The sequence below is a fragment of the Capsella rubella genome, unplaced genomic scaffold, assembly GCF_000375325.1.
Source record: "Capsella rubella cultivar Monte Gargano unplaced genomic scaffold, Caprub1_0 scaffold_1, whole genome shotgun sequence".
Lineage (NCBI taxonomy): Eukaryota > Viridiplantae > Streptophyta > Magnoliopsida > Brassicales > Brassicaceae > Capsella > Capsella rubella.
Genome location: NW_006238923.1, coordinates 7,355,130 through 7,380,294, shown reverse-complemented (window position 1 = coordinate 7,380,294; position 25,165 = coordinate 7,355,130). Strand labels below are relative to the sequence as shown.

At 34.6% G+C, this 25,165-nt stretch overlaps 6 protein-coding genes across 7 annotated transcripts; 2 read left to right on the top strand and 4 right to left on the bottom strand.

Moving 5' to 3' along the window:
• Nucleotides 1–259: 259 nt before the first annotated feature.
• Nucleotides 260–2,280, bottom strand: LOC17900432 (uclacyanin-3). The gene is made up of 4 exons (XM_006304083.2): nucleotides 1,919–2,280; nucleotides 1,696–1,811; nucleotides 768–1,157; nucleotides 260–665 (listed from the first exon to the last, which is right to left on the bottom strand). Exons 1-4 carry the CDS (start codon nucleotides 2,064–2,066, stop codon nucleotides 597–599), a joined length of 723 nt encoding a protein of 240 aa, XP_006304145.1. The 5' UTR covers nucleotides 2,067–2,280; the 3' UTR covers nucleotides 260–596.
• Nucleotides 2,281–5,052: 2,772 nt separating this feature from the next.
• On the top strand, nucleotides 5,053–9,227 carry LOC17898833 (chaperone protein dnaJ 10). Of its 2 annotated transcripts, none has more exons than XM_023790181.1 (10): nucleotides 5,053–5,358; nucleotides 5,613–5,672; nucleotides 6,579–6,661; nucleotides 6,786–6,942; nucleotides 7,234–7,360; nucleotides 7,479–7,637; nucleotides 7,825–8,003; nucleotides 8,095–8,175; nucleotides 8,304–8,441; nucleotides 8,858–9,227. In XM_023790181.1, exons 1-10 carry the CDS (start codon nucleotides 5,272–5,274, stop codon nucleotides 8,951–8,953), a joined length of 1,167 nt encoding a protein of 388 aa, XP_023645949.1. In that variant the 5' UTR covers nucleotides 5,053–5,271; the 3' UTR covers nucleotides 8,954–9,227. The 2 variants fall into 2 exon arrangements, with proteins under 2 accessions (XP_023645949.1, XP_006305020.1); XM_006304958.2 differs by having other exon boundaries at nucleotides 8,849–9,227.
• Nucleotides 9,228–9,696: 469 nt separating this feature from the next.
• On the top strand, nucleotides 9,697–11,928 carry LOC17897330 (UDP-rhamnose/UDP-galactose transporter 2). Its single transcript, XM_006305176.2, has 6 exons — nucleotides 9,697–9,862; nucleotides 9,975–10,122; nucleotides 10,255–10,439; nucleotides 10,524–10,724; nucleotides 11,121–11,282; nucleotides 11,366–11,928. Exons 2-6 carry the CDS (start codon nucleotides 9,984–9,986, stop codon nucleotides 11,723–11,725), a joined length of 1,047 nt encoding a protein of 348 aa, XP_006305238.1. The 5' UTR covers nucleotides 9,697–9,862; nucleotides 9,975–9,983; the 3' UTR covers nucleotides 11,726–11,928.
• Nucleotides 11,929–12,108: 180 nt separating this feature from the next.
• LOC17897774 (UPF0047 protein YjbQ) lies at nucleotides 12,109–13,676 on the bottom strand. Its single transcript, XM_006303513.2, has 7 exons — nucleotides 13,361–13,676; nucleotides 13,180–13,240; nucleotides 12,982–13,076; nucleotides 12,858–12,891; nucleotides 12,613–12,667; nucleotides 12,487–12,529; nucleotides 12,109–12,283 (listed from the first exon to the last, which is right to left on the bottom strand). The coding sequence occupies exons 1-7, from the start codon at nucleotides 13,649–13,651 to the stop codon at nucleotides 12,212–12,214; spliced, it is 651 nt and encodes a 216-aa protein (XP_006303575.2). The 5' UTR covers nucleotides 13,652–13,676; the 3' UTR covers nucleotides 12,109–12,211.
• Nucleotides 13,677–13,711: 35 nt separating this feature from the next.
• On the bottom strand, nucleotides 13,712–16,411 carry LOC17896904. The gene is made up of 10 exons (XM_006306226.2): nucleotides 16,037–16,411; nucleotides 15,882–15,951; nucleotides 15,716–15,778; nucleotides 15,345–15,629; nucleotides 14,902–15,251; nucleotides 14,708–14,807; nucleotides 14,572–14,625; nucleotides 14,407–14,493; nucleotides 14,202–14,330; nucleotides 13,712–14,114 (listed from the first exon to the last, which is right to left on the bottom strand). Exons 1-10 carry the CDS (start codon nucleotides 16,138–16,140, stop codon nucleotides 13,794–13,796), a joined length of 1,563 nt encoding a protein of 520 aa, XP_006306288.2. The 5' UTR covers nucleotides 16,141–16,411; the 3' UTR covers nucleotides 13,712–13,793.
• Nucleotides 16,412–20,275: 3,864 nt separating this feature from the next.
• Nucleotides 20,276–21,213, bottom strand: LOC17899008 (protein MIZU-KUSSEI 1). Its single transcript, XM_006305485.2, has one exon. It carries the CDS (start codon nucleotides 21,123–21,125, stop codon nucleotides 20,367–20,369), a length of 759 nt encoding a protein of 252 aa, XP_006305547.1. The 5' UTR covers nucleotides 21,126–21,213; the 3' UTR covers nucleotides 20,276–20,366.
• Nucleotides 21,214–25,165: the final 3,952 nt, after the last annotated feature.

Here is a 25,165-nt window from a genome sequence, read left to right as displayed (position 1 = left end):
GCATATTCATAACTCAACGGTCGGCTACTTGATTTGTCTCCTCTTACACTCACGAGAAATAACTAAACGGCTACTTCTCTACTTTAATGTTTCATTCATTCATTCTATTATTGCAAAAGCTTGTGATCAGAATCTTGTTCACGGAAACATTCATATGGTTTTAAACTTTAATATATCCAACACTTTATTTTTAATAGTTGGAAAATAAGAAAAGGATAGGACATATAGTACAACTCTCAATTAAAGCTAAACCATATACTATATGCTTATTTTTCTAGAGTAGGGACCCAAATTTCTGAAAAGAAATGTGAGACATATGAGTGAGAGTTAGTAGTAGTGGTGACCACAAAAGAAAAGAGAGACACGAACTCAGCGAATGAGAAAAAGAAAGAACCAAGACACATTGATTTTTATAAAAATGCATATCAAACAAAATAAAATAAATCCTAAAGATTCTAACAAAGAGGCCTACCACAAGAGAGACAGAAACAGAAAAGCTAAAGGAAGAATGATTACACAAAACTAAAGTTAAGTTGATTAACAATAAGATCAAGAACGTAATCATTCTTCCATTAAAAGCTTCTCTTATCTCTCTTCTACTGAAGAAGTAGAAACATGGCTACGCAGCATACACCTACTAGCTTCACCGTTACTGTCATCATCACCTGCACACACACACACACGCACCATCCAAATATTTCATAAGTCATTTTGTATTGAAAAGAGTTAACCTTTTTATTAATGTTGTAAAGTGAATTATAAGGTACCTGATGTGCTGAATTAGTGGAAGTGGGTAAAGGGTTAATGGAAGTAGAATCGACTTCTCCGGTGGGGAGTGGAACCGCCGGATTACTGTTGATGAACGGAACACCGTCTTTACCGGGAACTGTCACCGACGTGATCTCTGATGGAGATGGTCCAGGAGAGAAAGCTGAGCCTTCTTTAGGACCTAATGGCCAGGGGTAAGAAGAAGGTGACGAGATCACTCCTCCCTCTGAAACCGGAACAGGGGCGGTTGTTGGTGGTTGCGATGGTGGTGATGCCGCTGAAGCGAGGATGACTTGAACTGAGAGCTTCTGATTGAGTTGGCAAGTTTTGGGAAGAGATGTGTTGTTTGTGAAAGAAAAGTAGTAAGAGCCTGTTCTTGATGGATACCACTGAGAAAACAAGAATCATCAAGAAATTGGATTAAAAATGTATTATATCATTAGAGTTAAGTTTAACAATAAATGTTTGAAATTTCAAACTTTATAATAAGTATGTAAAAGAAAGATTTAATAGAGTCTAGACGCTTTTTAATGACTGTATTAAACTATTTAGATGCTTCTTTAACTGTGATTATCATTGAGCCTTGAAAATATGACTTTTTGGTGTGTATTAAAGTATTAGAATTAAACCATTTTTCAATTCTCTTTTGTCAGAACAAAGCATCGGATTACAAGTTGTATTAATATCCACTGACCACTGATACTGTTAATTAAAAAGAAAAACAGAGGAAAAAACAGGGGAAGAAGAGGAGCTTTTTTTGCCAATCTCAAGAACAGAGAGGAAAAAAGGGGAGAAGTTGTAAAAGAAAGATCAGAACTTTATGAAATTTCTGAGAAACCCAAGATGAAATTCTCAATCTTTACACCAAATTCACAATTTAGGTAACGAATTAAGAAATGTGAATGTGAGAAAGAGATATGTTTTTACCGTAAAGGAAGTGGAATTAGGTTTTGTGAGAAGAGTGGCTTGAGTAAAGTCACAGACATTGAATGCATCTTTGCTTCTGAAGATGTAGAGATCGTATCCATACTTATGTCTGAAAACTGGGGGTACCGTATAATTAAGAAACAAAAACCATCAATTAAGAGTAAAAATCTAATCAAAATAGGAAAAAAATAAAGGACTGGTTTTGTAAGAAAAGAACAGTTACCAACGGAGTCGCCGACATGAACAGTGGGGGTTTTCCAGACAGAGACACCGTCGACGAGAAACGTGGAAGAAAGTGAAGGTTGAGAGAAGAGAGAGAGGAAGCAAAACAAGAAGAGCATTGAGGTGAGATGTTTCTGAGACCAAACCATGTTTCTTTTTTTTTGCTTGAAATGAGGAGATGCGTTAGGTTTTAGAGAGATTCTGAAATGAAGAAAAAAGAAGTAAAGAGCTTCAATGATGTCTTCCTTTTTATCTTTGCAGGCCTCTCTCTCACACACACTTAGGTCAAAAGAGAGGTTTGGTGACTATGGAGAGAGCTTAGGGAGAAGAGAAGAAGAAAAGGGATGAGAGAGAGACAGAGATAGAAGTATTTTGAGAAGTGTGCAGTGAGTGAGTGTCTGTCTTTTTTACTTTTATGTGTGTGTTTGTGTTGAACAAATGGAGAAGATTGAATTTTTTGAGGAGTGTTTTACTCTCTTTTTTTATATTAATTTGTCCCATAACCAATTAACTACACTTTAATTAAGAATGATATCATATATTTTCTTATGACTAAACACAAGTTCGCATTTAAAAGACATCTTGACTAATGCAAGTCTATAACTAATTTTTCTTGGATTTATTTTCCTAAATTATAAGTTGAGATCTCGTATGCTTTAAAGGTAAATCATACTTTGTACAATTGTCTTATTAATTTACATACATAGACTATACTGAATATTAATAAATAATTAGTTTGAACTAAACTTAGTCACAAAGCTGATGGTTTATTTATTAGTTCAAGGATAAGATTGGAAGACAGGTAATGCACAGAAGAGAAGTTGTACATGAATGAATCTCTATGTAAATAATTTTAGTAAACGGTTAAAAAAAGTGTCATCATGTTAATCACGGGAAATAATACTTTGAAATATAAATCTGACGAAAATAAGTGAACCACCAAAAAATTCATGTAATGTACATTTCAGAACAACAACAACAACAAAAAGAGAAAAAGGTAGTAATAAAGTGAGAATTATATAACAAGATAATGATGGTGATTATTATTCTTAAATCATTACGCCTGTGATTTAACCCCAACATTGTTTCTGATGTTCCTTACTTTACACAAATTCATTTTTATAATTACCTTCCACCGTTTTGTTAATTAGAAAGTTTTTTCTATCTTTAATCAAACGAAATTAGAAATACTAATAACCATAACTTTTCGACACTATATCATCGACACAACTTTATGGGCTGGAGGCAATTATACACATATCTTTGTTTTAGGCCAGAGATGTCATCAATGCTAATCTTACCTTTTTGTTAAGATAATGAGTGTATTACTTTACTACTACTATTTTTGTTTCTTGAAATTTCTCCTCTCTAATCATTAATTTTCATTTATAAGCTTTATTAAACTAACATTTCTATAACATTTTCGAATTTTCAAGTGACTTTTTTTTTTTTTATCACATTAAACGTAAAAAGAAAAAAAAAATTGTATTCGAAATCCAGGCTATAATGTATTTTTGTGGGTTTTTAATGTCAGTATATCCACGGTAGAAGTTAAATGGTATCGATCAAAATCAATAAGTTCCAACACACAAATGTTGACAAGACCAAACATTCTGCTTCAAAACAAACAAACTTGAGCTTAGGGATTTTGTCTTTGCATTTGTTTGTATGTTGTCTTTGATACCTCATACTTTTATAACGTATAAAGAAACTTTTCAGTTTTTGTTTTCAGTCTTGGAACAAGAGGAACGAGCATGGTGCACCTTTTTCCTTTTTTTTGTATAGAACCACACGAACCACACAGCCTTATGTGTGTACACGTCTCGTCGTATATGTTTTTAGATTTTCCATGCTAAAAACGACAACTACTACATGACAAAACGCGAGCTTCGGCCAAACCCCCAAAAATCTCTGCCCGTTGCTTTTGATAGAGAGAGTACATATATAGTTTAAACTTTAAACAATCTTTGTTTCTGAACAATCTTTGTATCAGCCAATTTGGAGTTTCGTACTACAATAAAATAATAGTTTAATTTACGATACTAAATAGGGTTTATTTGTAAAATCTGAAGAAGAATAAACGTCGAAGCTATATCATACTCTCATGCTTACATCAAATAATGTAAAAACATTTAGATGAATTTCATTTTACAACCAAAGCTTTAGATCATACTATCATGCTTACATCAAATACATAAATGATAATGTACACACAGGTATGAGGTAGCCATGTTTATAATTTAGTAAATAAGCAAAGTTCATAACAATCGTAGAATAGAAACATTATACCATTCTTGTTATGTTTGATTGTTTAGAAAGAAACGATTAAATTGTAAGATATATTTATTTAGGATTCTAATTATGTTTGTTTGTTTTCGTTTTAGTCTCATTGATCTCATAAGATCACTCTCAAAGAGGAAGCAATATACACACTAGGTTACCGCTTTAATTTCTAAACTCCTAAAAACTCAAAATGACAAATCAGATACCGATCAAACATATAATAGTTTACTTGATCAATTGAAATTGTGAAAATTTTTAATTCATTTCATAAGGACCAAAGTTTAAATAACTCTTATTTGATTATTTTCTCCAACTACAACACCAGTCACAATCTAAAGTTATTAATTTGTGCATGCAATTAGTTTGATTCTGGAATACTTAAACTAACCAAACATTGCACTAGGTTAAAAGATATTGGAAGGTATTAACAAGCAAATATACATATTTGGATACTTTTGTCCCTCTACTTGTGCAGAGTTTACACCCTAACCCTATGCCATACATTTTGACCAAACTCAGGACATTGTCACATAGAGAAATCAAAAGGTCAAGCCTAAGTTAGTGATCTCAAGATCTCTCCTTAAATAATTCAAAAAATAAATTCAAAGCTCTTCTTAAGTCTTAATAAGAAACCTCTCATTAATCTTAGTCTTAATCTCTAAGAAACAAATTTATTGGATTGCACTGAAAATAAATATAGAAGAGAGAAGCCAAAAAAATCAGAAGGAAAAATTCAAGAAAAGAGGAATATGCTGACGAAAAAACGCGTGGCGAATATAAACGTACGGATATATATTCAAATAAATAAATAAAACTTCTATTTAACAGAAATACTAAAAAAAAAGAAAAAAAAAAAGAAAGGGAAGAAGAAGAAGAAGAAGAAGAAGAAGAAGAAGAAGAAGAAAAAGGAGCGGTTGAGTTGAAAAGGCTGGCGCGTACTTGTCAACTTAACGCGCGTGGAGTGTTTTCGTGTCTTCTCCACCTCACTTAGCCAAAGATTCTGAATCGGACGTTCTAAGAAGAGTCAGAGATCGTGAATCGTGATCGAGATCGGATTGATTTCAACTAGCAATGGTGAAGGAGACGGAGTTTTACGATGTCCTCGGCGTCAGCCCCACCGCTACGGAGGCCCAGATTAAGAAAGCTTATTACATCAAGGTTTCATTTCCTCTTCTCTGATTCTATTCTTCTCTCTCTTCTTCTTTTTTCAATCAAAGTTTTGTAATTTCGGTGAGCTCTTAGCTGAATTCGAATTTGGGTGTGTCGATTTGGGTTACCCACGAGCTCAGTACTGTCTCTTGAGTTTATAATAGACCAAAGCTCTTTCATGCCTTACCACTCATAAAAGAGTTAAGTTGGTTGATTGATACATTATGAATTTGCTGATTGTTTGCTTGTGTTTTCTTCTACAGGCACGCCAAGTTCATCCAGATAAAAACCCTAATGATCCTCAGGCTGCTCATAATTTCCAGGCAAGTTTTCTAATTTTCTATTGTTGTAAAGAGAAATGAGCTTAAACTCATTGATATCTAGGAGAGACTGTATCATGTTTAGTTTAATTCTTAGGCTTCTTGGCTTATGATGTTTGGAAAAGTATTCTAGTGGTAAAGCTTGCAGATTTAGTGTAGTGGATGCTTAGGTTTGTAGTTTTTTCTCATTGTTTGTTGAGCGCATCTGCAGAAAGTGGATTTTCCCACCTTAGGAGATTAATCAATGTTTTGGCAACTTAAGAGTGGAAATGACACAAGGGGATGTGCTGAGCTGGAGATGGTTCTTAGGAGAGCGTCCAGAATCAGGTGGTCCTGACGCCTCTACTGAGGAAACCTAGGATTTGGCTTAGAGATACCATCTTTGGTGAGACGAATTTGGCTTTTTCAGATACGAGGGTTTATAATCCATGTTCTTCAATAAGGTTTCTGATCTGTTGACTACATGCTATGTAGTAGTGGTTGATGTTAGACATGTTGATGTTAAGAATATGGCTGTTTGAATCTTTGGGATCAAAAACAGAGGCGGATTGTGTGATGGAAGCAGCGGTGCTTAAGGTTTCTTCTGTCACGGCTGCCGAGAAAGAAGAGATTAAATAAAACTTTAGGGATTTAGGATGAGAGCTCTGATCAGAGGATCGTTGTTTTGATTAGGTTCAGGGTACATCTCTACATGTACATACAAGAGATCAATTGTCAATATTTTAGAGATAATCAAAGATTACAACAGATATTATAGATCAAAGTATATACTCCCTAACAGATAATCCGGTTTCCAAGAGATCAGTATAGTATGACGATGCTTTCAGTATTCTTTGTCTTTCTTGATCTACTTTTTTCTTTGGTAAATCTTTTTGAATGAGCTTTTTGAAAACTTAAGTTCTTATACAGGTGTTGGGAGAGGCCTACCAAGTTCTAAGTGATCCAGGGCAACGTCAGGCCTATGACACATGTGGGAAGTCAGGGATTTCAACGTAAGTGTCTTTTCTTTTTCTCTCTTGTGATAGGTCCATGGATGATTGGTGACATGGATCTTGATCATTTTGCTAAAAAGTTTCTCCTTTCCTCAGTTCTTACTTGTGGTGTTAATTCTTGCAGTGAGATCATTGATCCTGCGGCAATATTTGCTATGCTTTTTGGGAGTGAACTTTTTGAAGAATACATAGGGCAGCTTGCTATGGCATCAATGGCTTCACTTGATATTTTCACTGAAGGGGAGCAGATTGATACTAAAAAGATTATAGAAAAAATGAGGGTAAACTTATCATTTATTGATCTATCCTGCTTTAGAATATTCTTTGTTCACCGGTCCTTCCTGGCATTCTATAAATCCAGCATAAAACACAGAAAGCGTGTTCTAAATTTTCTTAACTCTGCTCACACTCTATTGACATGAATAAACATCTGTTCTTAAGATACAGTTGTTTAGATTATCGGAACTGATAAAAGAATTGTGCTCGGCATGTCACTAGAACAGAGTAGGGAATTCCCAGAGTTTCCCTTTGTTCATAATTTCCTAAGCATGTTTGATTGATTTTGGTTTCAGGCTGTTCAGAAAGAAAGAGAAGACAAACTTGCTCAAATTCTTAAGGACCGCCTCAACCTATATATGACGAACAAAGATGAATTTATTAGCAATGCTGAAGCTGAAGTAACAAGACTCTCAAATGCAGGTAAGATGTTCTGTAGCATATATTGTTCCCGTTACATAATTTATGCTTTCTCTTTCAATCAATGCCATATCTGTGGTCAAAAGGCAAACTTATCTTCTTCTGTATCTATCTTTAACAGCATACGGGGTGGAGATGTTGAACACAATCGGATATATATATGTAAGACAAGCGGCAAAAGAGCTTGGGAAGAAAGCTATTTATCTCGGTGTACCATTCGTTGCTGAATGGTTTAGGACAAAAGGTCACTTCATCAAATCCCAAGTAACAGCTGCATCAGGTTAGTGACTTAGGAACAACATCATCGTTTATATCATGTGCTAGAAGTTGTAGTATGGGCTACATAAGGAACATTTATTCACCTACTGAAAAGAAACCCCAAGTATATAGTTTCCTAGCTTTGAAGAAACTTGGACTCCTCTCTTAGGGAGTAACATTTAGTGATTGTTCTTTTTCTGTCTTCTTAGGTGCATATGCTTTATTCCAGCTGCAAGAGGAAATGAAAAGACAGCTAAGTGCTGAAGGAAATTATACTGAGAAGGAACTGGAAGAGTATATGAAAACCCATAAGAAAGTGATGATCGACTCTCTGTGGAAGCTCAATGTTGCTGATATAGAAAACACTATCTCCCGTGTTTGTGAGCTGGTAGTCTAACTATACGTGTTCACTATTTGGCTGATGTAGCATCTTGGTCCAAATTCTGTGTTGTAACCATTTTTGATTATTTCTGTCTTAGGTACTTCAAGATCCCACTGCCAAGAGAGAGGAGCTTCGTTTAAGAGCCAAGGGGTTAAAAACTCTAGGGAAAATCTTCCAGGTAAATCTTTTTTCATTCACTTCTTAGAGAATATAGCACATATTTTTTTTCAAAATATAATTTAAATGACATTCGAGAAATAGGAGGGAGGACTGATTAAAAGTCTTTTTATTTTTGTGGTCATGTAGAAGAACAAGATAGCCAGTGAGAGTGATCCATTAGTAGGAGCCAAACTTCACACACTAAACGGAAATGGTCAAGACCATGGTAATGCATCCACATCACCAAAATCCGATGAAGCATCTCGTTCGACAGTTGGACCCCAGGTACATCTCCTTCCTCTTTAGCCATAACATTTACCACACGCACAATTTTCATCTTACTAGTACTTGAACAAAACCAGAGGAACATATTCTTGTGTAATCTTAATATCTCCACTTTCATTAAGCATGTTTGAAGGCTTTACTTTACTTACACATCGTGAGAGACAGCTCCATGTTTATATACTGTAGAGATTTGAGAAATGGTTTAGGGTAGATTGATTAAAACAATTGGTTTGTGAGTTGTTTATGCTATTAATGGGAGATCATGAGATAAGATTGATTGTGTTAGGTATTATTATTTAGCCGGATCACACTGGTTCACTCATAGTCACTTCTTACAGACACCATTGTGTAAATTTGTAATTGCCTCTAAAGCCACTAAAAGGACTCATGAAATGCAATGTATGTAGGAACCGCAGAGCCCTTATGTGGAAACACCGAAACTTGGAGAAGAGCAGTTCAACCAGTACTTCCCAAGGCCTGCGCCACCTCCAGGGGCACAGAGACACTCTTAAGCTGGCAAAGGATTTGATTCAGTCTTCAGATAAGAGATTGCGAAAAGACTATTTTCCCTTTTGTACTATATATAATACAAAGTCTTTTATGCATATTTGATATATTTGCAGGCGGTGGTAACCAATATGTAATTTTTTTAATGTTTGTTAGAAGAAGAAATTATTGGGTCTTTTTTTATATAAAAAAAGCACATCAAATCTCATCTTAGACAATGTATAATGTTTATTTGTATTTTATTTATTTATACATATATAGATGATGTTTGGAGATCGATCATGTGTTGTGATTCTTATTCTCATTATCTATAAGAAGAGCCTCATAGAAAGAGACATACATATAGCTGTCTTTACAACTTGCTTGCGTATACTAGAACTTTCTTCAGACATAAGATCTAGTATTGTTTTGGGAAACATTTTGTAATCGAATTTATTTGTAAAACCCAATAATAGTAGTCTATTAAATTCACTACTATTAAACGATCTAAGTTCAGTTGTAAACGTTTGTAAAACAATTAAAGGCTTATGAGACGTTATGGGATTAACATGAGCAAATGACAAGAATACCCTTAAGTGAAACGCACTGTGGCAGTTAATCATGTGCGTCCCAAAAACGGAAACATAAGGTCAAATACGGTAAACGACAAGCGTCAAATATTATTATTGTATTAACCAAGTTTTTTAATGAATGAGAATTTTTAATTTTATGTATATAAATTAATAATCAAAGGCCTCCTCAAGGAAAGCATCAATGGCGGAATAAGCTTACTTGTAATAGCCAGGCATCACCACCACGAGTGAAGAAGAAGAAGAAGAAGCCACTGCACATATTAGGAAGACGATAGAGATACCTCTTTCTGTGTGTGTTTGTTTTTTGAGCTTTTCTTCGCGGCTTCCACGAAGAAGCTGAACGTGCGTGATTCGAATTTTTCTCCACACTCTCGTCCGGATCTGATTGTGTTTGGAAACAATTGGTTTCTGATTTCAGATTTCGAATTTTTACAATTTCGAATTCCGAATTTAGTCACAGGAGATGGAGAAGACAGAGAACGAGAAGAAGCCATCGGCTGTATCCGACGTCGGAGCATGGGCGATGAACGTTACGAGCTCCGTTGGGATCATCATGGCGAATAAACAGCTAATGTCAACAGCTGGTTTCGGCTTCAGCTTCGGTTTGATTCCTTGATCTGTATCTCTCCCGAATTTACATTTCGTTTCGATCTGCATGATCATTTTCGTTTATACAATGCGTATTGAAATCGTGTGATTTTTTAGAGTTATAGCAATGGATTCGTGATTTGCAGCGACGACTCTCACGGGATTTCACTTTGCTCTCACCGCTCTCGTTGGTATGGTGTCAAACGCGACTGGCTTATCTGCATCTAAGCATGTTCCTCTTTGGGAGCTTCTTTGGTTCTCACTCGTTGCTAATATCTCAATTGCTGCTATGAATTTTAGTCTCATGTTAAACTCTGTTGGTTTCTACCAGGTTTAGCTTCCTCTTTGATTTTGCATTCACAAATTTCTCAGTTTAGCTTTTATGATATATCACATTGTGTTTGATTTCACTTAGATTTCGAAATTGAGCATGATTCCGGTTGTTTGCGTGATGGAATGGGTTCTGCATAGCAAGCATTACTCGAGAGAAGTGAAGGCATCTGTCATGGTTGTCGTTGTAGGAGTTGGGATTTGTACTGTGACTGATGTCAAGGTTAATGCCAAAGGTTTCATTTGTGCTTGCACTGCCGTTTTCTCCACTTCTCTCCAGCAGATCGTAAGCTTTTATACCCCATTACTCAACTTGTTAATCTTTATCAAACTCAGAGTTCGTCCCTTACTTTGTTGCTTGATCTCTGAATTTCTGCAATCTGATTCTATACAAGTCTCAAAGTTTTCTCAAATAAGTGGCAATCTGCAAGTGACTCTGCTTTTTTAGTCTTTGAATCATTCTGGATCTATACCTTAAGCTTTACAGTAGATATGTTGTCATGTAGCCTTGAGTATTGTTCATAAGTTGTCAAACATCGATATTTTTAGTATTTATAGCTCATAAATCTGGAAGATAAGATGTCTTAGTGCCTAAAGCTCCTTATGGATAGTCTTACTTTGAAAGGTTCTTTCTTGATGATGATGTTCAAATGTTTCTGATAAATTTCCTCTCTGGAAAAAGTCTATAGGTTCACTGCAGAAGAAATACTCAATTGGATCTTTTGAGTTGCTGAGCAAGACAGCTCCAATCCAAGCCGTTTCACTTCTCATCTTTGGTCCATTTGTTGACTATTTCTTGAGTGGCAGATTCATTACTACTTACAAGATGACTTATGGTGCCATCGTAAGAATCCAAAAATTTCCTAATCCTGTTTATAAAATCTCAACTCTTATCTAACAATTGACAACCATCATCCATACTTACAGTTATGCATTCTTCTCTCCTGCGCATTGGCGGTTTTCTGCAACATAAGCCAATATCTCTGCATCGGAAGATTCTCTGCTACCTCATTTCAAGTTCTTGGTCACATGAAAACAGTCTGTGTCTTAACATTAGGATGGCTTATCTTTGACTCAGAGATGACATTCAAGAACATAGCAGGTATGGTCTTAGCCGTGGTGGGAATGGTTATATACAGTTGGGCGGTGGAGTTAGAGAAACAGAGAAAGTCGAAAGTGACACCGCATGGTAAACACAGTATGACAGAAGATGAGATTAAACTTCTCAAAGAAGGAATGGAACATATGGATTTGAAAGACATGGAGCTAGGAAATAATAAAGCATAAATAAAGCTCCTTCAGGACAGAAGATTTTTGGGTTTTTTTGGTTTCTCATTTCACCACCATGTAACTTTTTTTTTTACCCTTTCATTTGTTCTTTGTCCCAAAGAACCTTAATAGCCCTCTATTTGATGAGCTCTCCTCTGCAGAGCACATTCTTTTTTTTTTTTCTATAGAAATATATAAAATTTCTATCTTCTTTGCATGAATGCATATATTGGAACATATGGGAATTTATAAAAAGATTTTTGATTTTGCAGTAACGTAGAAGTGATCATGTGTTAAGTTTCCGATCACTGTTTCTGCAGTTTCTTTCTCTTCACTTACCTTCCTATTTGATAAATGCTGTAAATATGGATTTTTCTGATGCAATAAACACAACAATCACATGGACGGAGCAATATCTCATATAGAAAGTCAAATTTTATTATAAGACCGTAAAATCTATATAAACCACGAGTTTACAAGCCATTTAACATGAAGATGACATCTCTAAATCCCATTGAGAGTGACCACAACACTGCGGGCGGTTGGATGATCACGGTGTTCACATAGCCATATTCCCTGAAACCCAAACATTTCCAACACAATAGCTTTAGAGAAAGTAGATGCAAATGAGATCCAAGAGATACAGATTTGAATTGCTAATCATTGTAGTATTGAAGATTCATTACCACTCGATTCAAACATGTCAGTACCATAAATGAGGAAATATGAAAACATGTGAATGTAGTAATAATGTATAGTCAGATGGAGAAATTTATTACCTGCCAAGTTCCCATGTTAAGTTTGCCTTTTGTTATTGGGATTCTGCAGAGCAATAAACACTTGTTAAGTGAGCATCCGAAAAGATTTTTGCAACACGTTAGGGTTATAATAAGATTGTGGCTCACGTGAGTTGACATCCAAACATTGATGATTTGATATGAGCTGGCATGTCATCAGGACCTGCAATTACATATACAGAATTAAATTTTCAGTACATCAGATTTCATGCAAAAAACAGGGTGAAAGTAACATTATCTTAAGACAAATATCACAATTCAGAGGATAAAGGGAGCATCTTTGATTTATCACTTGTCTCTACAAATAGCTTCAGATTGATGAAAACAACAAATCATGGTAACAGTAGACTAACCTTCCATGGTATGCCTCCAAGGTGCTGAATTCCCCTGAGTTTGAACCAAAAAGAAATGATGATCAGTTAACACAAAAAAAAGTGTGAAACATAGGGATGAAGCAAGAAAGACAGATATACATACCTCAGGAACAATCCTGTTCAAGAAAGTTTCAGTATCAGCCTGAACATCTGGATCATAATTCTCATTGATTGTCAGGGAAGCACTTGTGTGTTGTACTAAAACCAAACAAGAAAATAAACATTTACTCAATCAAGAACCCGAAAAAAAAAAACAGAAAGCAGGAGCTGAATGATACTACAGAGAGAATGAAAAACTCACAGAAGACATGAGCAAGACCACAATTGAAACCCGACAAGTCTTGCCCTATTTCCTTCATTATCTGTTTCAAACATGGACTCCACAAAAATTAAACCCAAAACCTCACAAACTTAAAAAAACAAAGTTCGTCAATTCAGAATCGCTACAAATTGATACAAATTCACAACAAAATAATGAAAACCTTAGGAGTGATAAGATGACACCCACGACGTTGCGGTGGAAGCGTGATTGTTTTCTGAGCCCACTTAGGACCAGAGGAACTCGCCATTGAAGCTCGATCGGTAGCTGGATTTGCTGGAGTGAGTACCGATCTGACACGCAGAGGAGCAACACCAGAGAAGAAGATCGTGGAGCTCTGCATAGCTTTCGATGTTCCTCCTCTAAGCCCAATAATAACAACAACAATGGCCGACACAATTCCTCCCACAACTCCAAACCAAATAAGGCCTTTCACTTTCATCATCATCACCATTCATTTTTCTTACTTCACTTTGCTTCTGGGCCTTAGAGTTTTTTTGTGGATATATATCAATTATCAAAAACGGCGTGTAGTTTATCTCTAGTTTGTTAAAATATAAACTACATGACGTTTTTGTAATGTTTTGTATTCAGCTTTACATTATAGGAGATTCATGTCTTCTTGTTGGATCCTCAATGATGACATAACGGAAACTTGAGTTTTCCGGTGAATATTCAATGTTTTTGCTCTTCTTCTTCAACAACTTCTGAGCTACTTTCTTTGTCGAGTCTGGTAAACACTTTACCGTTGTTTCCATGAGAGCAGATGCATCCAATGACATATCTTTAGCATAGTAATGAACGATCTTGGGCAATAGTATCTTTGTCTCATTGTGTATGCGAACGTTGCTTCTTATAAACTCTTCTTTGGCTTTTCTTAGATCCCGGAAAACGCAATCAGCTGTGTAAACCCGAACCTGAAAGAACAATAACTCTAGAAGATTAGAGTCCAAATAATATACTCCAAACTTTTTGTAAACATGGTGAGGCTTTTTTTTTGCTACCGGAGGATCTGTGGAAGCTCCTGAAGAAAGAGCAAAATGAGCCAATGCTTCGGGATATTCCAAGGCGTAAATGTGTTTGACATTAGAAGTTTTCGACTTTCTTGATGGCGAAAACAGTGTCTGCAACAACTGTTTACTATTATGTTAGTTCAAGTTATACAAATGTAGTGAAAGTGAATCAACAAACAAAGAGTGTGTCGCATACAGGTGGTGAGAAATGCGAACGAATGCCTAAGATTGAGCTTTGGATAATGTAAGGGTTTAAGCGATAGCCTCCAACATCATAAGCTGCCTGAGACACATAAAAGGTAGCTTAAGTAACAGCAAAGACATATAAATCAATCAGTCTAAGAGATGTAAAGACCAAAACCTTTAAAACCGAGGTGTTCCTGGCACGGTTGTGAGTTCCATAGGCTAAATAGGCCTGCAATAGAGAGGGAATCAAGTAAAGATTTAAGCTTATCCCAGAGACAGAACCAATAACAGACTAGTTCTTGTTTGCTTACATGCATTGTGAGGGCATTGTGAATGTTTATCCAAAATGCAAGCTTCTCTTCACGTTTCATTCTACTTGGATCAACCTTCTCAAGCTTTTGAACTAGTGATCTATACAAACCATTTGAGTAACATGTCAGGTTAAGCCCAAGTCATTGTAAAAAAATATCACATAAGCAAATTGTCACTGTTTTAAGTATTATACCTGAAGTTTTTGAGCATAAGAGCAGCGTGATTGAAACTACCATCATCCAGGTGAAGTTCTAGGGACTCTATTACAACACCGTGTGGCACATTTGCTTCTCTGCGTTCCTCATGACGTGAGTTCCAGCTATCAAAAGTGGTTTTGGAAGAGACAGATGAAGGTGAAGAAGAAAAAGCCTGAAGAGAAGAACTGGTTCTGGCTTTAGTGGAGAGTGTACAATACACAGAACATATGCATCTTAAGATATCTTCAGAGAGCCTACTCGGGTTCACAGTGTTATCCACGATATGAGAAGAACCCAGAAGATCTCCAAGAGTAGTGTGATTACCAGAAACGTATCTAGTCTTCTCCTGCAAAATGCCCAAAACATCATTAAGTGTTGTCAGATTCATCACAATGCTGGTTAAACAACGCCAAAGGAAAATGCAAATGGTGTTACTTACCCTTGCAGACAAAGCTTTCAAGCTGGCTTGGAAACTCCGAGGAGGACACGAAGAGGAACGTTCAGACGCCGGAGAAGCTTGATAATGGTAACTGAGCACACTAGTAACGTCTGATTGCTCGGATTTGTGATAAAACTGATTAGATACTAAGCCTGATTCTGCGTGAGGAGAAAGAGAAGAAACTTGTTCATCGAAAGCTGTCCTATAAAGAGAGAGCAGATATTGTTCTGTGCGCAGAATTTCAAACTCAAGTGAAGCAATCTCCTTCCTCAAATCTTCTGAAGACTGCAGAAACACACAGAACATAAGAGGCTACACTACATTTGCCAAAACAATCTGTGAGCATTCAAAGCTATACATAAAGTTCAAACCTTTGGCATAACGCTGCAATTAGAATCCTGGTAACTTAGCAATCTCTTCTCAATTGATACACTCTGCCATGAACATATCCAGACAAAGTGTGGACTTTTAGAACCCCAAAAAAGTTTTCGCTTTTAGAAAGAAAAATGAAAACTTTCTAATTACTCAGAGTATTACCGGTCTAGTGTAAGTAGATAATCTTGAAGGTGAGGATGCAACAATAACCTTCTGCTTCTTCTCCGAGTTCCTGTGACAAAACACACAAAATTGGATTTTCAATTAAAGCTAAAACAAGTTGCAGAAAGAGACAGAGGATGTAAATCGTCGTTTACCTTGGAGAAGATGAAGAACAATCGTGAGAAGAAGGAGAGGAAGGAGAAGGAGAACAAAGACCCATCATTTTCTCGCACTTTCTTGTCTGTTTGTAGAGATTCATCAGAGAATATTACTTAGTATTTAGGGAGAGAGGGGAATAATAGTAATAAAAATTAAGACATATCCCATCAAAGTATCTTCCTTTGAGACGTCTCAACTCAAACTCAAGACGAGAGAGCATATCTCGAAAAAGCTCCAGTCTTTTTGGCTTGTCGTTTATATGCTTATGTTAGTGTCACTCCAAAACTTTGCCGAAAAATAAAAAAGAAGATGTTTTTTTCTCGTAACTTTCCGGGAAAATGAGCGAGAAAATCAGGAAAGTGAAACCGACATTTTTCCCGGGACTTCAGAAGAAAGAGTATCCCGAGTATATTATTAAAAGGTAATAATTCTAATTCTATTAAATAAATCAATATTTTAAATATCATTAACTATTGTTATTCCTCTGTTAATGACATTTTGTACTACTAATAGTTACTATTAATAATCCATAGTACACTCTCACTTGTTCAGTGCACACCACTCAACTACTCTGAAAATAATGCAATAAATTACTAATATAAGAATTATAATATCAATAAATACACGAATGCAGCAATTATTTGGGAAAAAAAAACATGAGGATATGTTTATTACGTATTAATTTATATACAGTATAGTTTTTTTGCATTATCATTGCTTTTTAAAACTATAGTCAGTTCTATGATTCGATCAGAAAATGCCTTGAAGAAATAAAATAAAAACATGTAAAGAAATTTTTTAAAAAAAGGATAAGCAAATTAAATGCAGTCGATCTCAAAACAACTAAGTGAGTGGGGACAATCTAACAACGATACATTTAAAAGAGTTGACAATGAGACATAAAATAGTAACAAATATTTTTGTGGTCACATAAAATAATAAGAGATCTTATTTCTTTTTACCATTCCGTTTAAAATCATTGTACAATAGTAAGTAACCCTTGGCTTGGCAAAAAAATAAAAAACATGTCCAAAAATAGAATAGTAGAAGAAGACTCAAATAAATATTCTCAAAAAAACCAAAAACAAAAAATGAAAGGCACAAGAGAATGTAAAGAATGAGTAAGAAAATTAGATATTGGGAGTTTTGTTTTTGATAGAAGATAGGTGAAAGTAGAAGAGGTAGCTAGCTAGTGTCTCTTGACTCTTGTTTTCTTGTTTGGGTCGTTTGTGTATAGAAAGACAGATATAGTTGGTTGGATAAGAAGAAGTAAATGAAAATAGAATGAGGCAAAATATTATTATTACTACAAAACTAAGTTACATAAACTTCCAAATCGAGTTTCATTTTCGACGTGGTCCGTTGGGTCAGACCAATAAATGCCTCCAGTTTTTGGCACCACTCTTTTGTAGTATAGATTTATTATCAGTGTGAACAAAATTTTGGATTTCCTACTGAATTTTCAAGAGGTGTGCAGCTTCCTATGCTATTTAGAATCATACTTTTTTGGGTACGTATCATTCTTTTCTCATTTGTTTTCGTGACTTTCATATTGGTTACTATCATTCATAAGAGACTTCTGACCTTCCTAGCTTGGGTAGATAGATAGTACAAGGGGAAATCGTTGAGTAAGAGATAAAAAAAATTACTTTGCTAAGTAGGTTTTTTATACAAGGCCACAAGGGATCAGCGTTACTATTGTTAGATTTTGTTTTATAAAAGGAAAGTTGCTACAATAGCTAACCAAATATTATGAATCAGCTTGTTATGTTTCTAATTCAGAAAACTTTACGCAAAAGAGAAGTCAAAAATAGTAACCGGAATATATTTTTTCTTCCTTAACAAAAATTATAACAAAATTCGTCATTTTATAGTCACCACTATCGTAGTCAGTCAAGCAAACCGGGCCGTATTGACTCAGCTCTAAATTTTGGGCTCATATTGCAAACGGGCTCTCTCTCGCGTCATACTTTTACTGAAGTTTTTCTAACGTTTTGTTACTTGAGGAGCATAGGGATAGATATGATAGTAGGCTACTACACTAAGACCATACATCGGAATACATATCATTCTAGTTTCTTGAAAGTATCAGATTATTTTATTTAACTCTCTTTTCCTTTGAGTCTTTGACTGTAAGATGGCGCCAATTGGGTGGTTTCATATACTAATTTCAATAATTTAGAGCAGGCAAATATGACAAAACGAAAAGCAAATATGGTTAGCCGTGCTGGACCAAACATTGCCTTTCTCCCTCACCATTTAAGAGTTTGAATTATTCTTATTCGTATCTCTATCAATCATCATGGTATAACATTTATGTATTAAGAGAGCAATCTTATCGATATGACGATATCTTTTGTCATTTGTATCGAATTAAATATGAGTATTTGTATTATAACTAGACACTTATTATATATTACTCGTGAGTACATTTAATTTCAGGATATACGAGCTAGCAACGGACGATATGAAATAACCTGAGTTTTCTTGTAATAAACTGAGTTTTCTTGTACTTGTCTTAAGATCTCATCTCATGAAAAATGGGTAAATGATTTGCATGGAAACATTCATAAGATTACATTTAAAGAAAACAAAGAGGGATCCGTGGGGTTGAAGGGGCACGTGAAAATCAGACTAAAGGAGATGGTAGTGGAGCCAACCATGTCTCTATGTTAGGAGGATTAATACTGATCCCTCGTGTGCATCACCCATTCCTAGTCTCCTTCTTCTCTTTTGTATTTTATTTAATATATTTTTCTCTTCATTTAATCATATATATATACATATATTACAAAAACAAAAGCTTACAGATTTTGAGAATCTATAATAATGGAGAACAAGAAAAATCAAACGACAGTACTATTTCACATAAAAAGGGGACAAAAGAACATTGCAATAAGATTATAAGTGTCTCACATACCTTGCTGGATATCACAATTTTGCATGCCTCTGTCATTTTCTTGGACGTGGCCTCCTCTCTATATTTTCCTTTTTTTCATAATAAAAAAAGGAAAAGAAAAGAATAGTCAGTATTCTGGTACGGTGAATGTATCGCAAGATATCGATCAACGGCGGTGTCTCTATTATTTGTATTTCTGAAGTATTAATACTATCGAATTAATTAAGAGTTTCTTTATAAGACAACAATTCAACTCCATGATTGAATACTGATTTTTATTCGTGGCCTTACTCTCTCGAGAAACACAACGCAGCACATATATGAGTATTTAAATAAAAACTAGAGCGTGCATGTGTGTATATTATAATTAAGGGCTTTGTTCTTCCAGTAAAAGGGAATGAGTCGAGTGACGGGGATATGTATAACTAACTACTACTACTCGGTGCGATCAAAGAGACAAAAGTTTTTTAAAAAAGAAATGGAAATTAAAAGAGAGGTCCTACCGTGGCACACTGATTTGGAACCGAACCAGACACCCGAAGCTAAAACCAAGATCCACGATCCAGTTTGGTCGCAGTCGCAAAATATTACTTTAGCATGGATAGGTTCACGAGGCACAGTTTATAAGTGCAATTGACATGTTCGATGGTCACTTGAGATTTTGGAAGAACTTCATATTCATAACGATCAAATCCAGCAATTAGTTCAACCATTTTGGTGATTATATTTAGTTTTGTTAGTCTTAATACGAGGATATGCTTAAGTAGATTAAAAAAGAAAAATAAAATTTAAAATGTATATCGTAGCATAATTCTGTCTTGAAGAACCAAAATTGGTGTCTCTCTGATCTCTCCTTTTCAATTTACCTACCAAAATATTTAGTCATTATGATCATTCCCTTATGTACGACTTAAAACATTATAAGTTTCTACAAACTAATTAATTAAATTCAAAGCTACGGAACATTATTGGGTAACTTCAGAATTCAGTTGTTGCCTTGTTGGGTACCTAGCTATGTTTCTAAAAACTTTATTATACACAAGGCTTATATTCTCTGAGGAACTTAATCAGTACTTTTTTCCTATGAAAACTTTGCAATGGTAAAGTGTGTGTGCGCGGATCAATTTATACCTCGCCCAAAAGCATGAAACCCAAGCCAGTACGTACTTGTATATTATTTTGTTTATTTTCTTATTTTGGTAAAGCACTACTATATTGTTTTGTATCCACCATTTCATAAGAATGATTTCTGCGTTTAATTGATTTAAAGAGATCATAATTAAACAATACCCCAATTCCCTATCTCAAGAACTCTTTATTTGTTTTAGGGAAAAAATGATTAAACTGCATATATCACTATATTGATGATTTTAGTTTAAGATGTACATTTATAGAAATATAATAGTAAAAACCACCGTACTTAATTTTCACGATCTTAAAAGGAATATACTAAGCTCCTGTCCATAACTACCACCCGGATTCATCATATGAAACGACTCGGAGTCACTCGAACCAGTGACTCGCTCGAACTTCGCCCTCAAATACAGCGTCTGCTCCTCCTCGTCCAACGGCACAACTCCGGCTCCGACTGACACAGACTGCATCGTCCTCAAGAAAACGGCATCGTTCTCCGTTACCTTTCTCCTCACGGCGAATCCCATTTTCCTACCGTTGCAATACATCGACCACACGGGAACATCAAAGATCGACGACGAGCGACTGTTGCTGCTTCTACGACGGTCACACTCGAGGGCTATGCGTAGAACACCTGCCTCGTCCATTTCTTTGGCTAAAGCCGCCGTGGGAACAGCTAGCTCGAGGAGGAGAAGCGGCGAAGATCCCACGGCCGTGGAGTCTTGGAGGCAGAAACTGACTCTGCCACGGCGGTGGCCGAAGAAAGTTCCACTTACTATGCTGTTACTATGGGAGGAAGAGGTGGAGGAGGAGTGGTCTGAAGAGGAAGAGGAGGAAGTGGAAGAAGACACTGAGACGGTGTCGTTTTGGTATGAAGGAGAAGGTGGTTGTTGGTAAGTGCAACAGTATGGGAGCATGCATTCGATGAGTGATCGGAGAGTTCGTCGGAGACGGAATTCACGGGCACAATCGACGGTGGTTGGAGTGGTTATGATTTGCATGGGATGATAGTGATGATCTCTTTGCTTTCCTAAATCAACCATTGTTCTCATGATTTTTGTGTTTTTTTTTCTCTCTCTTTTTTAAAGCTAAGCTGAGACTTGAGAGTGAAAGTTAAAGAAGAGAAGAATGTTGAGTTTGTTTTTGGTGAAGGAGATGATGAAGTTTGATGGCATATATGTATAGGTTGGTGACTGGTGGTAATGGAGAGTGGAGACTTTTCTTTGTTTATTTTTGTTTTTATATATTTTTAATTAATATTACTAGTATAGTATATGCTTTATATCTCTTTTTGGGCCTAGTAGTGCAAACTTCAATTAAAGTGAGCTTATTTATAAAATGATTTGTACTCATGGTTATTTGTGCATTTGAATCCAGCCACAAGATCATCACGGTTAAGATATTGGGAAAAAGTAAAGAATACATAAACTAAGGTAGAATTCGAAGTGCAATGACGTGTAAAATTGACATGCATCAACTTTGTGTGTTTAAGGAAGTATTCGTCATATGCTCCTTCTCTAAATTCTTATTATGATATATATAGTAGTAACTTTAAAACCCTATAGTTACAAATTAAAGTTCATATGATAATTTCAGAACCGAGAGAGATCGAGAACCTCTTGATCTTGGAGCATATACTACTAGAAGTCTTATAGAAGTAGAACAAAGGAAGAAAAAAAGAGAGAAAGGCAGTGGAATGTGGAGGAAGGATCAAAGGAAGGTGTGGGTCAACGTGTCGTAATATAAAAACGAGTCGGACCAAAATATGTTAATGTAATATCCAATCAGTGCGTTTGGAAGGAAGCGAATGGTGCGCGTGCGTCAGTCCAAGTGAAGTCCCACGCCCTCTTTACCCCTTCCTACTTTTTTTTCACTTTCTGTTTTTTTTTGGTTTGTTGGTTTGCTAATTGTTGTTTCACAGTCAATTGAGTAACACTATAGTAAAAATATTCTCTAACCCTATCAAAAAAAACCCTCAGACTCGGGTTTATATTTGCTTTAGATCGTGTTTGGGAAATACAATTCCAATTACCTGCTTACTCATATTTTTCACTTATATTAAATCGCTAGGAAACTGATCAAGCACTTGGGATCTTTTCTTATTTTTCTACTGTTTTAGTGCTCATGAAAAGATATATGATTTCGTTTGTCATTGCAAAAAGATATATACTTTTTTTTTTTTTGGGCAAGATATATACTTTTACCAAGAAAATGTAACATGAGAAATAATGAATGACGCATATAGGGCGTGAGGGCCTAAGACCAAGCATGCATAGAGCAATGATTAAAAGCCAATCATGCTCCTGTGTTTTTTATAGCATTTCTTAAGATGCTGATCTTTTTAATCATTGCTTAAATCGATTCATGATAGTTTTGCGTTTAACCTACTTTCACAAGAAATATTAGAAATATTCATAGCATATGGCACCTTGAGAAAGATAATTTTCAAGATCATATTTAGCTTTTTCATATATAAGACTTAATTAACCCTGTTTTTTATATTAATATCCAAATTAGACTTAATATTTATAGGAAATTAAAACTAAAAGAACGTTCATACATCTACATAGTTTAATTATAAGTTGATATTATAGAGACTCTAACAAAAATATTTTGATTTTTTAGTTTATTGACTAATAACATACTACATGTAGTTTCATGTTGACTAGTAATACCACAGGATAGTCAACTCTATAATCATTTCAAGAATAATTTTTCTTTTTCAAAACCAGTCCCGGAAAATGAAGAAATTGAGTTTAAAATCATAAAAAGAAAAATATCATTGATGAAGTTGCAAGATATTACTATTAGTCATCAATATTGTACTATTTTACATTCGAATGTTAACTTTATTTGGTTTTCTATATTTTGATAATAATAGTAGTACTTTTTTTTGTTAACCACAAACACTTAAATAATAGAACAACCACAGATTATTACATACAAAAGTAAATATAAAGCATAGATATCACATCAGTCTAAGTAAGATTGCATGCAGTCCAATCTTTTGAATCCATAACAGTATAGATTCTTGGGAAATTGTAACTGATGACCTTTATTGACTGTTTTATTAAGTATTTGTCATTGATGTTTTTTTATTTAGTTCTCATTTTTTCTGACCATTTTAACCTTATCATCTCTAACTCTTCTCCCTCTCATTCTCTCCCATCTTTCTCTCTCTATCATTCTCTCCCATCTTTCTCTCTCTATCATTCTCTCCCATCTTTCTCTCTCTATGTGTACCAAATCTAAGGATTTGAAGTGTCTTTTTTTGTGCTAAGTTTGATATGTATTGTACTGTTCTTTCAATTCAAAGATCGAAGCTTTTGTTCAAGTTTTTTTTTCTAATTGAATTACACTTTTTGTGTTCTTGATGTGGATCTTGTGTTTATCAGGGTTTTATGATAGTTCATCAGATTTGATTTGATTTGATTAACCCAGATCCTTACCGATATGTAATTCATGTTTATCTGTGAATTGAGTGAGTCTTATGGTTCTTGTTTCTTATCTACAAATCGTGGCGTAAGTTTCATTTACTGCTTATAAGTTATCTAATAAATGCATAGTTATCTAGTTAAATTATTTATAATAAACCTTATGTTACCACTATAACTTATATGTTATTCGATAAACGTATAATTATGTAGTTAAATTATTTATTATATATTCATATACATCCTTGTTTTATTGTTTTTTGGTGATAAATTGTATTTCTAAACAGTGTAGTAGTAGGCGAAAGAAACAGTTTTTGATATATAATGTCAGAAAATATTAATTTTCATTTTTATAGCAATAAATATTAATTTAACGGATAATATGTAAATTACTACGATAACAGATTATTTAACATGTTTAAATTTGGTTACATTGCACTTCTCATTAAAAGATGGACAAGGTGTCAACCCTATGATGATCATATAACTCGCCTCTTTTACCTGATAACAAATACGTAGTCTTCTAATGTTTTTGTAATCCACTATCCAAAATGTTATGCTTATGTCTATATACTATTTTAGAAAGTCAAGTGTGCAATTAGTGAATACTTTATTGTTTTTAATACCAATTTTTTATTTATAAGACAACACTTGTTACCTCAGTAGAATACTAATTGTCATATAGAGTTATCGACTAAACAGAATAATATCAACTAAACAGAATGATACTGTATATATTTGTAGATATCATCAACATCATTAAATGCTGGAGTTGTTCGTATCTTTGTCAGTATAGATAGGAACCATAATCAATTTATTAAATCATCTAACAGCTAAAGTAGGGGCAATTTCGTAATCTTATAAGAGACAAGGTGAGAGAACTAATTTTCTTGTTATTGATAATATACTTTTTATTTTTTATTCATCTATGGCTATAAATTTAACTCACCCTAGATTCTTTTTCTTAGTTTAAAGATTAAACTATGGGGTTTATTGATTAACTTAATAATAAATTGACTTCTTAACCACAAACAAGGTGATTAGAAATAGATAATGATGAGAGTTGTACAATTCTACTAAATTCTTCATAGCCAGTCTCTATAATCAATCAAGTTTTTGTTTGGCGGTATTGAATTTTTTACCAATCAATTTTTCTCTTTAGTTTTAAATAGACATTTCAATTAGGGTTCTGAAGTTTTTCTTCATAAAATATTTGATCTATTCATAAAAAGTAGAAATTAAGAAGAAACATATACAAGTCTAAACAACATCGATCGAAAAGATCGAGTATCCAAAAACAGTTCACATATCCAAAAATAATTTATAATTGTTTTTTACGACGTTCATGTATGCTACTGTTAAAATAATTTAGAGACAACTTTTTTACCAAAAAAAAAAAATAATAATAATAATAAGATTCAACTTAAACAAAAGTGAAAAGTGTTACTACAAATTAAAATCAGTTTTTACGCCTACAAGTCAAAGCCAATACTTACTATTTAGTAACTTATATACTTTCTTATATTAAATTTAACGTTTAGTAAAGCAAGATAAATGATTTGATAACAAACATGCATGGCACATTAACTTTATATGGTTTTGGATCATATGAAAAAGGGAAAAACATGAAAACCAGTGTTGTGAATCCTTTGTTTTCG

Coding starts and splice junctions, on each gene's coding strand:
- LOC17897774 (XM_006303513.2), bottom strand. CDS start 13,651: ATGGTGATGATGATGAAAGTGAAAGGCCTTATTTGGTTTGGAGTTGTG. Junction 13,241..13,360: donor GTCATCTTATCACTCCTAAG/GTTTTCATTATT, acceptor TGTTTGAAACAG/ATAATGAAGGAAATAGGGCA. Junction 12,530..12,612: donor ATGTTTGGATGTCAACTCAC/GTGAGCCACAAT, acceptor ATTGCTCTGCAG/AATCCCAATAACAAAAGGCA.
- LOC17899008 (XM_006305485.2), bottom strand. CDS start 21,125: ATGAGAACAATGGTTGATTTAGGAAAGCAAAGAGATCATCACTATCAT.
- LOC17897330 (XM_006305176.2), top strand. CDS start 9,984: ATGGAGAAGACAGAGAACGAGAAGAAGCCATCGGCTGTATCCGACGTC. Junction 10,440..10,523: donor ACTCTGTTGGTTTCTACCAG/GTTTAGCTTCCT, acceptor GATTTCACTTAG/ATTTCGAAATTGAGCATGAT. Junction 10,725..11,120: donor CCACTTCTCTCCAGCAGATC/GTAAGCTTTTAT, acceptor CTCTGGAAAAAG/TCTATAGGTTCACTGCAGAA.
- LOC17898833 (XM_006304958.2), top strand. CDS start 5,272: ATGGTGAAGGAGACGGAGTTTTACGATGTCCTCGGCGTCAGCCCCACC. Junction 6,943..7,233: donor AGATTATAGAAAAAATGAGG/GTAAACTTATCA, acceptor TTTTGGTTTCAG/GCTGTTCAGAAAGAAAGAGA. Junction 8,004..8,094: donor TCTCCCGTGTTTGTGAGCTG/GTAGTCTAACTA, acceptor TTTCTGTCTTAG/GTACTTCAAGATCCCACTGC.
- LOC17900432 (XM_006304083.2), bottom strand. CDS start 2,066: ATGGTTTGGTCTCAGAAACATCTCACCTCAATGCTCTTCTTGTTTTGC. Junction 1,812..1,918: donor TCATGTCGGCGACTCCGTTG/GTAACTGTTCTT, acceptor CGGTACCCCCAG/TTTTCAGACATAAGTATGGA. Junction 666..767: donor CCACTAATTCAGCACATCAG/GTACCTTATAAT, acceptor GTGTGTGTGCAG/GTGATGATGACAGTAACGGT.
- LOC17896904 (XM_006306226.2), bottom strand. CDS start 16,140: ATGAATCTCTACAAACAGACAAGAAAGTGCGAGAAAATGATGGGTCTT. Junction 15,779..15,881: donor TATCTACTTACACTAGACCG/GTAATACTCTGA, acceptor TGTTCATGGCAG/AGTGTATCAATTGAGAAGAG. Junction 15,630..15,715: donor ATTGCAGCGTTATGCCAAAG/GTTTGAACTTTA, acceptor GTGTTTCTGCAG/TCTTCAGAAGATTTGAGGAA.